The sequence below is a fragment of the Manacus vitellinus genome, unplaced genomic scaffold (genome assembly GCF_001715985.3).
Source record: "Manacus vitellinus isolate BGI_N305 unplaced genomic scaffold, ASM171598v3 scaffold_11_pilon, whole genome shotgun sequence".
Taxonomy (NCBI): Eukaryota; Metazoa; Chordata; class Aves; order Passeriformes; family Pipridae; genus Manacus; species Manacus vitellinus.
The window spans coordinates 20,216,475-20,230,495 of NW_021938895.1; the positions used below are offsets into that span (position 1 = coordinate 20,216,475).

General features: G+C 37.7%; 1 protein-coding gene across 2 annotated transcripts in view; it reads right to left on the minus strand.

Annotated features, from left to right (window-relative positions):
• The window catches only part of ANGPT2 (angiopoietin 2), a 40,916-nt gene extending 30,675 nt beyond the window's left edge, over positions 1-10,241 (minus strand). The window contains exon 1 of one of the 2 annotated variants that reach the window (XM_008925844.2): positions 9,813-10,241. In XM_008925844.2, coding sequence (XP_008924092.1) covers positions 9,813-10,097 — 285 coding nt within the window. In that variant the 5' untranslated portion in view covers positions 10,098-10,241. The remainder of the gene's footprint in view (positions 1-9,812) is intronic. The other variant, XM_018088902.1, reaches the window with a different exon arrangement.
• Positions 10,242-14,021: the final 3,780 nt, after the last annotated feature.

The window sequence follows — 14,021 nt, forward strand, 5'->3', positions numbered from 1 at the left end:
TCACTGAGGAAAATGGTGAGTGTGAAGGACTTGACTGGATGAGACTCTTGGGAGATGTTACTCCCACATGGACTTGAGAGGGACAAGAAAAGGAAAATGTTTATTTCCTTCTGATTAAAGTTATCACTTTTTTTTTCTATTCCAATAGCATCCTTACTTACTTAGAGGCAGTCCACATGAAATAAACCTTAAAGCACACATCTACTCCATTTTCAACTTAAAATAAGTTTTTCAGTAATTTTTTTAATACTTCTTAGTGAAACTAAGAAGTCAATGACAATTTTTCTACTTGTTTAGAGCAGAGCTAGGTTTTTGTATGCTGTCCTCAGAGCCTTTTTAAAATAATAAAGTTTACCATAACAAAGAAGCTGAACTCAAGACATGCCTTAGTTTTCTCTAGATGCAAGTCAAATAAACTTATGTGTCAGGGGAAAAAAATTAGGGTATTACTAATTATATTTAAACTTTCTTCCGTAGCTGGTAAACTGTAACTGTCAGAATCCTTGCTTGTATGTGCTAAGATTTCAGCAGGTCAGATTGTTTATATTTGTTGCAGTTTGTACTCTTTCTATGGGTTAGGTTATTGTCTTGGGGCTTACCTTCTAGTTATTTGAACATTCTTTCATCACGTCAGAGTACTTTTCAGAAAACATTCTCAGTAAGGCTCCAGTAGCAGTTACAATAGGATTTTTTAATTTACTATTACTTTATAGGCAAACATTAATCTGACAGAAAATCTGCTATCAGGATGACAGTTTAACGTAAGTGAAAACACAAGGATAGTTAATATGGTCAAAGTTCAGACCTCATGCAAGGAAGTTCAGGAGTTTTTAAGTCAATTTCTTAAAAGCAGAAAACACAAGATTTTGTCTTTTTTACTTATTCACTTAAGCTGTCTTTTGCCTACTTTATCCAATTTTTTTAAGTTGTATTAAGAAACTGGACTGGTGTTCCCTTTGAATAGTTGAATTCCCTGTTTATAAAAGAAATTTCTGAAAAGAAAAGCAAAAATATGAAAGTTGTTTCATTAAGTCTTCACCGGGGAATTTTCTTGAGTAAAAAAACTGCCTTAATGGACAGGGTATTTATTAATGCAATAGTAAAGTACGGCAAGTGTGTTTTCCATTGCTACATATATTTCAGTCCTGATCTGCAGCTTTTTGATGTTTGAATATTAAAATTTTTCACAGCTGAGATTGTCAGTTGACAGCTGGTACCATGGGAAAACGAGGCTACTGCTTCTTGACTGATTGGCACATTCTCCTTAAGGTGCTGGTTTATATGTCACTTTGAAACTATGGATTTGAACTAGTATCTTGCAGGTAGTTACACCTTATAAGTGGAAAATGAGGAGGAAAATTGTTGCACAGAACATAATGTAATTCATGGGAAAAGACCTAAAGGAAGTATATGAAATTTCATAGGATGATATCTACAAGTTCTGTCAAGGAGGACAAAACTGAAATGATTTTTAAGTGCCAGCAATCAAAATTAAACCTCCCAGCTTACTCAGATACCTCAGTGTCAATCTGTGCATCAGGTCACATGATGAACAACACCCCTGCTGTACACAGACGTCACTTCATGTGTAAGGGAGGCTATGGGGGCTATGGCTATTGCCCAGGAAATGTCCTTTCCACTGAGCTGGGTGTCTCCCCATTCCCACACCCTGACAGAATGGAACAAAGAGGCTTTTTCCTTCCAGGATCACGCGCATCAGGTGCAGGCCTGAACCAAAAGCAAGCATAGCGATGAAGCTGATACCGTGAGTGCAGGAGGTGAATGACTCCTAATGCCTGCAGCGTGAGAATGAACAGGTCTGCAGAGCTGTTGTTTGGACGGGGCTTAATACAGTGCTCAGTCATTTTATACGAGAGATTTTGAGAAAATCCTGCCATTTTTAAAGGGATACAATTATTTTCTCCAAAGGCGAGAACTTTGTTTTTCTTTCTCCCTGTCAAAAAGTTCTTTTAAGTGGAGTGATAAAGATCAAACATTTGCTTAGTGTGTTTTCATGTGGTTTTGACAAACGATTTATTAAAAAAATACTAAAGCATTGCTTCTGAAGTATCTCAAATTATGACAGTTGTGTGAATGATTATGCTGTACCACACTGGAATGCTCTAATACACTAGTTTTGATTTTATACTGAATTACTCTATGGTCCTTGACAATGCTTTAGCACAGCTTTTGAAATGCCCATAGCTATTTTCAATCTCTTGACAATTATATTGTTAAAAGATACTACGGAGTCTAAGAATTGAATGCCTGTTAAAAGAATTTCAGTTGCTAATATTGAAAGAGCTGTAATGTATCAAGCAAGGCTTTCCCTCCCCTCCCCCCTGCTCTGGAAACTTAAATAATAAGTTTTCCTACCTAGATATTCAATAAAATAGTCTGTTAAGCTCTCAGATGTGTTACCACAACATGTTGATTTTAATACCTGACCCAAATCAATGATAGAAAGTTGATATTTTGTTCCTCAGAGGGCAAAGAAACTAGAGTTTTGATTGTTTTTTTTAATTTTAAAACACTATTATGATGCTTGAGATCTGAATAAAAATAAGGAACTAAAAAGATTTTTTTTTTCCTTATGGTATTAAAGGGAATATGAGCAAATTATATGCCACTTGGGTTTAACAGAAATCCTCAGAGAGAGCTAAATTGGAAAGAAAGTTGCTGTCATCTAAGAATTCTGAAGTATTTGGTCATCTAATGTAGCTGTGAAGAATACTAGATTTCTATCCGTATTTTTATTAACAGAGAGGGAAGTTAATAGAGAGAGGGTTGCATATTCTATCTCTCTTTAGCAGTAAGACCTTTTTATGACCTTAGTAGGCTCCTGGAAGATTGTTAGCTAAACTTATAAAGCCACATATGGGCAGTATAAAGACAGCAGAAAAGTTCCTGTAGCTTCCCTCTCTCTCTCCAGACTAAGCCGTAATATGCTCAAAGTTGGAAAGAGAACAGATATCTTTTAGTCATACAAAGTGTGGGATATATTTGCTGAGTTTTGTAAACAACATCTTAATTTTAGGGTTAACCTGTTCTACAGACAGATAAAAACTGACAGAATTTTCAGTAATTACTTGGATCATGGAAAAAAGAAATTTTAAAAGGCATTTAAGGAGTAGTAATGCCTTCCCTAGGCAGCTTGAAAACTCACACAGTGAGTGTTTGCAGAACTATTTAGGTGTAGGATTTTTTTTTATACAAAACATAGATCTGGATTTTGTAACCCAAGGAATTCTTTAACATCTCCTCTGAGCTTGGTTTACTTGGAATAGACTTCAAGTTCACCAAACAGTATTTCATTTATTCTCATTAGAGAATAAATACAATTCTTTTTTTGCCTCTGCCCCATTTCCTAGAAATGTCTGTTAAAGAAAATGAAACGACACACTATTTCCATTTGTAAAGCACTTTTTAACTTACTGTATATGTGTGACGTTATTTGGTTTAACACTGTGTAATGTGCCATAGCTCTAAGACACTTCTTAATATTAAATTACTGTGCTATACCTTTTTTCCCCCAAATGCTTTGCCTTTTTATATTATCTGATGTTCCTCTTATTATTCCACCTGTAATTTATATTTGGCCAGTCTGAGAAATTCAAATAATAAAATAGCAGATAAAATTGTCTTTGCTTATTTCTGAAACTTCTTGTCCAGTGCCATGGAAATTTTCCTTTTCTTGAAGGTTCTATGGTCCACTGACACATGGTTTGTTCATTGCTTTCGCTGTTATTACCAGTGACAGAATTCCTAGGGTGCATTTGGCCTACCAAAATATTTTCTGTGTGTGACAGCCTTGTTTCAGATACTAGTATATACATGAAATATTGTTTTATTCAGGAGTCATCGTCTCCTATTTTCCCTTCTGCAGTCTGTACAGGAATCCTTAGGGCTCCCATCAGTAGCTTATTGTTAACTAGATGCTGGAACCATTTTTGTCTGAAATTACAACTTGCATCTTCTGTTCCGGGAAGGCTGGTTTGTTTTTTTTTTACGATAACAGTGGTGAGACACTGGAACGGGTTGCCGTGAGAAGTTGGAGATGCCCCATCCCTGGAAGTGTTCAAGGCCGGGTTGCATGATGCTTTGAGCAACCTGGTATAGCAGAAGATGCTCCTGCCTGCAGCAAAGGGGTTGGAACAAGATGATCTTTGCAGATCCCTTCCAGCCCGAACCAGTCTGTGATTCTATGATTCTGTCAGAATGTGGGAATAGGGAGACACCAAACTCTATGGAAAAGCCATCAGTTCTGCTTTGACTCTTGTACCTAAGCTGATTTTTACAAGTGGGAGGCATAATGTTTACCTATATATTCATATAATATTTGCACTCTAGTCCACAGTTCTACCTTCTACCTCTCTAGATTCTGAGGCTTACAAACTTCAGTGCCAAAGTAATATGCAGGATGAGAGCCATGCAGCATGCTAGCTTTCCCAACTTCTTCAGCAATGCTGATAGATCTGCCTCTTCAAGGAGGATTTCTATTAAGTTTTCCATTCCACTATTTCTCTCTTTTCCAGGGGGAAGAGGTACACTGAACTTACTCTAGGGAGATAATTAATGCAGACTGTGGCACCTGATGAAACTCTGATTTTGCCAAGTTCCAGAGAAAGATCCATGAGTGGCACCTTTCTGTTGTAGACCCTAATCTAAGATATGACACTGTGTCTTCTAAATCAGTTGGCAACATTGTGCATGTCTAGCTCTATAATAATGGGAACAGTGGTGGAAGACTGTCTTACTTTGCCCCTATCCTGGCTTTCAGCTAAAGCTATGTAAAACCCCATGGAACAACAGATGCAACAAGAGACTCTTGAATTAAAGCATGTAAAAAGTTATTAAAGAAATAGTTAACTAAGCTGCTTAGTATTGTAAATCAAATAATGTGGTGCATTTTCGAAAGCAAATACTCTACTATGTAGAGGTACAGTCACTGAAGATACTAGTTGTCGCAGTTTGAAGGTTGGAAATGGGTATCTGTGTCTTCTAGGGTAAATTCCATTCTAAGCAATACATATGTGATAGTTTAGGAATCAAGCAAATTATATTGTTTCTCTTGGTAAATTAAGGGGAGATGCACACTGATGAATTTGTTCATAATGAACAAGAAAAGAGGAGCAGTAACAAGATAATTGTCTGAATCTCAGTCTATCTGCCAAAGTTTCAAAGATATTCTAAAGGTTATGCTCTTAAATTTTATATGTTAAGTTATATGCAAACTAAAAGGACTGGAAACTGGCAATTCAGGCATCTCCAAGCTCATTTCCTATATGTACACTTGAAGAAAGAAAAAGAAGGGAAATTAAGCACTTGATGTTGATAATTGATGGAGAAAGACTCCCAGTTTGCTGTTTGGACCAGTCAAAGATGAGAAGTTTATGATCACGTTAATCACAAAGCACAACAAATATATCTTGAATGCTAGCAAGTGACTAGTTCAGTAAAACAAGCCTCTGTTTATCACATTTTTTACTGATAACATCTCAGAGATGGCAAACTGTCAACTTCAATTTTGTCTTATGAATATGTGCAAGAAAAATCTCATCTTCTTTAGTGATTTTGTACAATTTCATACCTGTATCACCAATTTGGTATTTGTGGAATGATGCAGAAATGGTCTTTACAACGTAGTTTTTAAACACATGCAAAAGTGTAATTTCCAATCCTTTCACTGAAATTTACCTACAGGATATACAACAATAAACTACATAGTTATATCATCCAGAATACTGTGGAAACTTTATCTGGTAACATGTACTAATCTGAAAGTAAAAACATATTTTCTTTTGAGTCCTGCCAGTACTCTTTTGCTTAGCAAATACATCACTGACAGACAGAAACAAGCACTTTTCACAATAAGTAAAAACAGATGCATTACTTAAGAAAGGAATGTGGGATTCAGAGGCAGAATCATCTCTTGCGTACTTCAAAATCCAACACTGTACAATATATTTGTCTTTATCCATTGTATGCAGATGGCTTTGGATGACAGTGTGTCAGAATATCCTTTTGTATTTGAGAAATGAACTTCAGTACAACAATAATTATAACCTTTCATTGATAATTACTTATAAAAAATTATAAGCATTCATTCTTGTATATATTAAAACATCTGATTTTGTTGTGCTTTAGGAAGAAACATATTTCAAAGTGACAAAGGGTTTTTGGCTTTCAGGATATCATGACAAGGGAAAACGAATCTCATTTCAGTGTATACGAAGATACTGCATTTCTAACAGCAACGCATCCACCAGTCTGCTGGGATGGTTCAGAATGAAGTTCTAGTCTTAGGTTTAAATGTTGATTCCCAACACAGACTTTTATTTTCTAGTCTTTTGATCTGCTGATAAACTACAAATAAATTACCTATATTCCATTTGCTATAAGCAATTTGATCATACATTGTTTTCAGCTGTTGGCAACAGGAAAGACTAAGAAAAAATTACCTATTGCTTTTACGCTATTGCTTTGGACAGTCATATGTCCTGAGTAATAGTCTAGTCAATGTGCTAAGAAGCAAATTCAAGTCAGCATTCAGTTATTTCAATGTCTTAATACCTGAAAAAATGCAGTTCATTGAGTACAATGCCACAATCCAAATGGTAAAGCTGACATTTATTCAGAAAGAAATCTGTTTAATTGTTGAACTGAAAGGAATTGCCTGTCGTTTAGGAATATCTGAAAACCAAAAAGCTCCAAAGTATAATAGCCAACATACATATCTATATTTAAAATTTCCAGTCTTGTATCTCATCTGTATACCAGTCTGCTATCCTCTCAAATTAATTGAAGATTTTATTATTGAGAGGTTTACTCTCCCTGCTGACATGCACATTAGAAAAAATCTTACACTTCAGTATATAAATTGATCCTAAAGTAGGGAAAGGCAAAGAGAAAAGTTCCTTTCAGGTATATTGCTACATGGTTCATCTAGGGTTTTGACCTTTGCTTCACAGTATCACTTACTGGCTTACTGCTAAACACTGGATTAGGTGGAATAGTGGTTTATTCTAGTATGTCATCGGAATGCTTAAACATAATCTACTTTTCAAAAGACATTCTCCAGTTTTATGTATGGCATGTACAGTAGTAGCATAATGCATTATTAAAGTTCAGACCAAAAAAATGTATTTTCATGAAGAAGCAATTTGTAATAACTGTAGGAAAAATTCTTCTGCTCTCTACACAGAAGCAGATCAGAAAAGAACCTGGATGTATGTAACTCATTTTCTTCCCATTGTGTTTGTCCATTAAGCAGATGAAGTGCACACTTCCCATGCTGTTCCATTCATACAACACTGTTCATTCAGAAACAGAACATTTCCTTTAGTTGATGGATTAAAGGCAGGAGAGGGGGAGGTGTGTAAAAATGTTTTGGGATGTGCAATACTTCAGGAACAACGTTTAAAGTTAATTCACACTTTTGTAGTTTGTACTGTATTTTTTTACACAACTTCAAAACAACACAGTTACTGCCTCTTAAATGAACAGAAGTAACTTTTAAAGAGCAAGACCTAATGCAGGTTTTTGTGCAAGTTAATGTCAGGTTATTTTTAAAACCAGTCTCATATTACACTTTCAATTCACTAAAAAAATTAAGTGAACATAATTTTTTTGCCCTGCCTTGACTGATCTTGCATCATATTTTGGTAAGTTGAAATATGAACCTAGGAATGTGTGTTAGTGACCTTAAAAAGAACAGCAAGTAAACTCTAAACAACTTTAAAGGTTATTGTTTGCTTTTCATCTTCACTTGCAGACCAGGTGTCTCTAGCAAAGCAAATCTGAGGAAAAGCTACTTTTTGTTGGAGGTTCTTTGTGAACAAAACAGATGACATTAAGAACAGGTGTTAAAATAGTGAAAAAAGCAAACAGCAATTATTTTACAGGATGTTTAGCTGTGGAACAGCTAGAAAAAAAAATCAGGCTATTCTAAAGCATCTTAGTTGGAAGTCTTTGCTCAAATAAAAGAAACATTTCTCTGTCTAGTAAATCATAATCTGCCTTTCAATCCCCCAAAGAACGGGTAAGAGATACTTATCCTATTCCTCTTAGAACTGATTTCCCAGGGACTAACAGGAAAAAGCATAGTTTTTACTAAATAAGGATGCTGGAATTTGTTTACCTGATGCCACTTATGATACTGTGTTTGCCTACTTACGTAGCATTTAGCACTGGAGTCTTGTGTGATTTTACTATTTATGTTAGGAATTGCTTAGCAGCTGGGTAGATTGGACTGTTTTACTTTGTGTGTTTTTCATCTTGCATTGCACATCTGTTAATGTTGGTCTTAACACTACAATAGTGAGCATTGTAAATTAACAAGTAGAATGGTAAGTACGGATGTGGAGAGAAGTATGTTTGCCTTTTAGATTAAAAAAACAAGAGCTACTTAACTGACATTATTTGGGTGTCTAAATTAAGCCTCCTAAACCCATAAAGAGAGATTTAGAGTCCCACACTGGAGCCTTCAAGTGTATGCATTTTGGATTTAAGCTTCAAGGCTCATTTTCAGGTTGATGAAAACACTGTGTTGTCCACTTTGGAGTGTGACTTCTGTTTCTTACACTCAAATTTGCCAGCAGGTTTCTTTGGTTATATCATACTAGTTCTCTAACTTTTTAACTGATGAGAGAAGTGAACCCTAATGCAAAGTTATTTTATAGCTATGTATGAAGTGGCTACTCATTGTAGAAAACTGAATTCTCTCCATTTCCAACACATATTTCTTACATTAAAAAAAAAATTATGACATCACTGGAACACCTATTTGGAAATACAATGTCAAGTCCTCAAAATATTTATTGCTGAGAAGATAGGCATCTTGGTACAGAACATAAATGCTTACAAATTTATTATGCAATTAAACTATATTGTCAAGCTTTTTCAGGTACTAGTGAAATAAAGGTTTTTTAAATCAAAATCTCGAACTGCATAGCATTTTAAATCAAATTATTTTCTATATTAATGTGAAATAGTTATCAAGGTTAATTCTCTAGTAATATTAAGAATATATACAGCAAAATTTTTTTCTGCTCTTTCAGATATAGTGTTAGAAATGTTGTCACTTTCAAGTATGATGTGACAAATGTTGCCACTTTGGCAATAAACATGTCATTTTCCCTTAGGTCCAATGGAGTTGCATTAAAGGAAGCTCTGTGGCATCTTCAACACCTTTTCCAGAATGTTTTCCCTTGAATGTTGTACATTTGAGTGGGAATGTTACAGGATGCAAAGAATATCCTCTAATGCACTTTCTTGAAATTCTATCATTTCAGAGGGCTAATTTCACTGCAAGTCTGACTTGCAGTCTTTGCTTAGAATTAGTTCTTTATCAATGGTGATTAATAGGTTTATTTCTGCATCCAAGTTTTGAAATCACATTTCAGATAACATTTATCAAACATGCCTTGGATAAAGGTACATTCCATATTCTTTAAATAGGGCTAGAATAGCCCTTGTTAGTTATTTATAAATTAGTAGCTGGTTATGCCTGAAATTTCAGATATGCCCACGGTCCGTCTCTGTATGTAATTACTATTTGTCCAAGCAACTCCAATGACAAACTTTAAAGCATGATCTCTGCAGAACTCTGCAGTTCACTGGTCCTTCCTAGTCAGTAATGTTCCAGACTTCAAAACAACTTTTTGACTGAAAGGTAATTCAAAAATCTATCTTAGACAATACATTTTGTGAATTTAGAAACTGTTAGAGAAAACAAACATACAAACAAACAATTAAATAGATAACAGGATGTTGCAAACAAGATTTTTAGGATAGAAATTATATTACCCCACCTTCATTAGCCACTGAGTGTTGTTTTCCATGATGTTCTCAAGTAGCTGCAGTCTTTGAACTGAATCATCATAGTCCAGCGGCGCATCCCTCTGCACCGCGTTGGACACGTACGGAGTGGAGGACCGGCAATTGTCCGTCTCGGGCAGGAGGAAGGTGTAGCTGCACGACCCATGCTGAACCTGGTACTGCTTCTTGCCTATCGTCTCCATACTCTTACTGAAGGAGTTGTATCCTGAAGCTAGGAAGATACCGCAGCCCAAAAAGAAGCAGGCAGCCAGCTGCATTTTAATCCCTGCGGCAACCCGGCGGACCGAGAGAGCCTGGGTGCGCCGGCCGGAGCCCGGCCCTAGTTAACCTGCGGAGCAGCCGAGCGCTCTGCTGCCATGTGCCGCCAGGGCAGGGCAGGGCAGGGCAGGACTGAGTTTCCCTCCCTCGCTCCCTCCCTCCCTCAGACGCCCGGGGCGGTGCGGCCGCTCCCGCCGTGCCCGCAGCTGCCAGGGAAGCAGCTGGGCCGGCCCCGCCTGGCCCACCGGCCCGCTGCCTTCCCTTCCGAGCTCCTGCCGCCTTAGCACCCTGATCAATCCCTTCCCGGCCCTTATATGATAAGTTGAGAGAGCGGGCAGACACGGCAGCGGAGCTGCTCCTCCCTCCCGCGCTCGCCGGTGCCGGGGGGGCACCGCGGGACGGCTGGAGGGAGCGGGGCGGCGAGAGGAAACCCCAGGGAGGAGCCGGCAGAGCAGGACCCCTGCGAATTCCTGCGGCACGGCTCTAATTAAGGGTTTCCTAGACAGAGCAATCAGTTCCGATAGCCTCCAACTATGCTTGTAAATTATTTGAGGGGGTAATAATTTCTAAACTGTTCCACCTCCTTCCACCCTCCCCCCACCAAAAAAAAAGTTCCTGGGCTTGCTTGTTCTTAAAAATGTGTTATTTTTTAAATGTGCTGAACCAAGATGTAATTTAGTTGGTGTTTAATGCACTGTGTAATAACAGAGAAAGACACTGTCCCAAGCATACAAAAGCATGCACCTCCTTGCAAAGAGAACAAGGGGCCGTTTTCAGCTGAATACAGACTTCGTATTTTACTGAATCTCTGAGATGAATACTCATTTTTAAGCATATCTTTCAAGAGTTAAGCATTTACAAGCTTTTTATTTATTATTTTAAAAGCCTTTTTTGTCTATATGAAATGGCTAACTTTGGAAGTGCTAATGCTAATAAGAGTTAGAAATCACGAGTCAGCTGGGACTGGAAGAGGGAATAACCATCCAGAGGCAGTGGCAGTAAGGCATGGCCCAGGAAGTGGCATGGCTGAATAGCAGTCACCCTGTCAGCTCTCCCTAGCCCAATTCTGTGCCTTTAGAAGTGAGAAATACCCATAAAAGGTGAGGGAAACACTAATAAATTAAGTTTTTGAAATGTATATGTAAGAGTAAAAAGGAGGTTCCCCCTGCTTCCCACTCCCATGTTCTCTGCAGTGATCAGTCATCTTGAAAAAGTGGAAAATTACTAGCCAACTACCAGACCCTGGGAAAGAGTTCATTCCACTGAAAGTTTGGAAAAATTTACTTCTCTGTAGAAAGAAAATGACTTCTTGAAACCAAGATGATAGGATTCTGACTCCTGAAGACAAACTGCCTGATGAGATTTTGGCTAGGTCTGGATCTGGAAACTATAGATTTTTTTTAGTTAAACAGAGGGAATGCCATGCTCATGAAACTAGCATGAATTACTGACCAAAGTTCCTCTTATTCAAGGAAAATCCCAGCATGCCTCAGGATGTCTTAGGACAGACTGTCTTACACAATTTGCTATATCTCTTATAGTGTATTAATGTGGCTTTTACTTTTTAAATCGTGGAAATTGTGTCCAGGAATTGTCAAAAATAGTTGTAGCAGTTAAAATGCATGTATTACATTGTTGGAAGCTGCTGGGATCTCATTACGTACTACATAGTTACTCTGGAAAGGATAATCTCTAGACTTCAATTCTGGAGAATCCCAGAAAGATTCTAATGACAAGTGGAACCAATTTGTCAGATTTTTTCCTATGGAGTATTTGTCTGCCATTGTTCATCCTTCCAGCCAGAGGAAACAGAGGAGTATGTTTGGAACAGTCTAGATTATTTTCTACAAAATGTACATATTTGGAGTGTTTGGTATATAAATTATGTATTCTCCATCCCTTCAGCTTTGTATTGCAATAATAAAGCAGATTAATGCGATAGCTGCATTGATAGCAAAAGTTTCAAACATTTGTATACTGATGTCTAACTTTCAGTGTATTAAAGTCTTTGAAAGGATGTTTAATTCCATGTGAATAACAGTATTTTGCGAGGTACTTGAGAAACCTACTATTACCCAGTGAAGACAGAATGTAGCATTAGATTAATGCACTAGACTGTGTGAAGCATTTCTAAGTATCTAACCAGACACTGAAATTCAGGATTTTCTATTTAAGTACTTTAATTAATTTGTTAAATTAAATGAGAATTTCCTATTATGACTTTTACTTGCTCTTAAATTGGCCTGTTCTGTCTTTTCTTTTCCTTGAACAGCTAGCTCAAAAAATACATATCTTACCAGTCACTCCCCCTTTCCCCACCGTTTGCTTATACTCAATAGAGTAGTGCTGAAAATTAGATTGCTGCACCCCTGAAAATATCTGTCTCTTAATGAGGAAGAACTGGAGGATAATCTTTATTTTTATTACTATATTTTCGTGGATTTTTTTCATTCTTTATTTAGATATTAAATATCCAAAGATGAAACTGAGCAATGTAGTCTTTTAGATGTTTTCTTTTTAATTATTAGACCTCTACTCAATGGACTACACATATATAAAAGACAAGACTTAAGGAAGAGTCTGCTGAGAATTCATTAGACAGGATCTCTATGAGAGGCTTGATTAAATCAGTAGTTTTTGAATGGCTATGAAACTATGAATCTGTGTGCCACTCTAGTGAGTCAGATCACCAGCATAATCTGGCAGCTCAGTTTTGCTGGGTTTTTGAGGAGAGACTGGAGTGTCTCTAAAAGTTTGAACTGGAGTCTGTTTTCCTTTAGGAAAGGCCAAAGCATGACCCCCGGGAGGCCCTTGCAATCTAACGGGGCCAGGAGCAAAACTGAACTTGGAGACTGCCTAGGAAGGCTTGCTGTATCCTGGGCCTCCACTAGGGAGAACTGTGGTTGTAGGAATACTGGAGAGAGAAACAAGTTCACCTTTTGCTGCATTTTTGGATGGGTTGGTTTTTGGGGGGGTTTTGTTGCTGTTTTGAATCAATGAATGAATAAATGAGTAAATGGCCAGTTGCTATGGCAGCAATTCGGCAAAAAGGTACAGAAAGCACAGGTATTGTTCTGAGAACTGACAACAGACTACTAGTGGAAGATTCTTACCAGCACAGCAGGCATCACCAGTTACTACTTGCTGTGCTTCTCATCTAGCTCATGGAGTAACACCCTGAGGTTCACCATGGTAATGTTTTCCCCAACTTTTTCTTGATACTCCCAGGCTGTAGGGGCAATAACTCGAATACAACCCCCAACACACCTAACTGAGAGAGGGTTTTCTGTTTCCCCATCTGGGTCCAATGGACTCATATTGCTTTAATGAAGTGCTCTGTCCTGCTGTCCAGGAAAGTTAGTGAGCATTCACCTTGCCAACGAAATAAATACACATCCCTTTAACCCTTCACTGCAGGATACTACCGTATTTGGTTCATCTTTTGGAGCATTTGATTGTGATCCTTCACCCATTCTATCCCTTTGGGAGCAGCTTTCCCAGCTGTGGAGGGGGAAGTGGTCTTCTCTGCCTCCCCAGGGAGTCAAAGCCAGTCAGAGTTCAGGGGCAAAGAAAGTAGTAACAGCTAAATTTAGAAAACTGGTGTGAAAAGTAAGGCAAGTTAAATACACTTTTGTCCTTGAAATCTGAGGAAGAGGAAGGAAGATGCCTGAATGCAAGCCTTTTTACTGAGCTGCAGAGGCGTTATAACAAGCCTGCTTGAAGGGAAGGGCTTATTCCAAAAAAGCTGAATGACGGAGAAGATCTGTCCCCTGTCAGTTATGAGAAGGACTGTCTCTTTATTAGACATGTTGAAATAGGGAGGAATTTAAATAATTTGGCATGGAGTCTTATAAATGTCAGTATGAAATTGAGTAAAAAGTTATAATTCAGACTAGTCGCTTCCTCTCGGTGTTTCTTTCGTG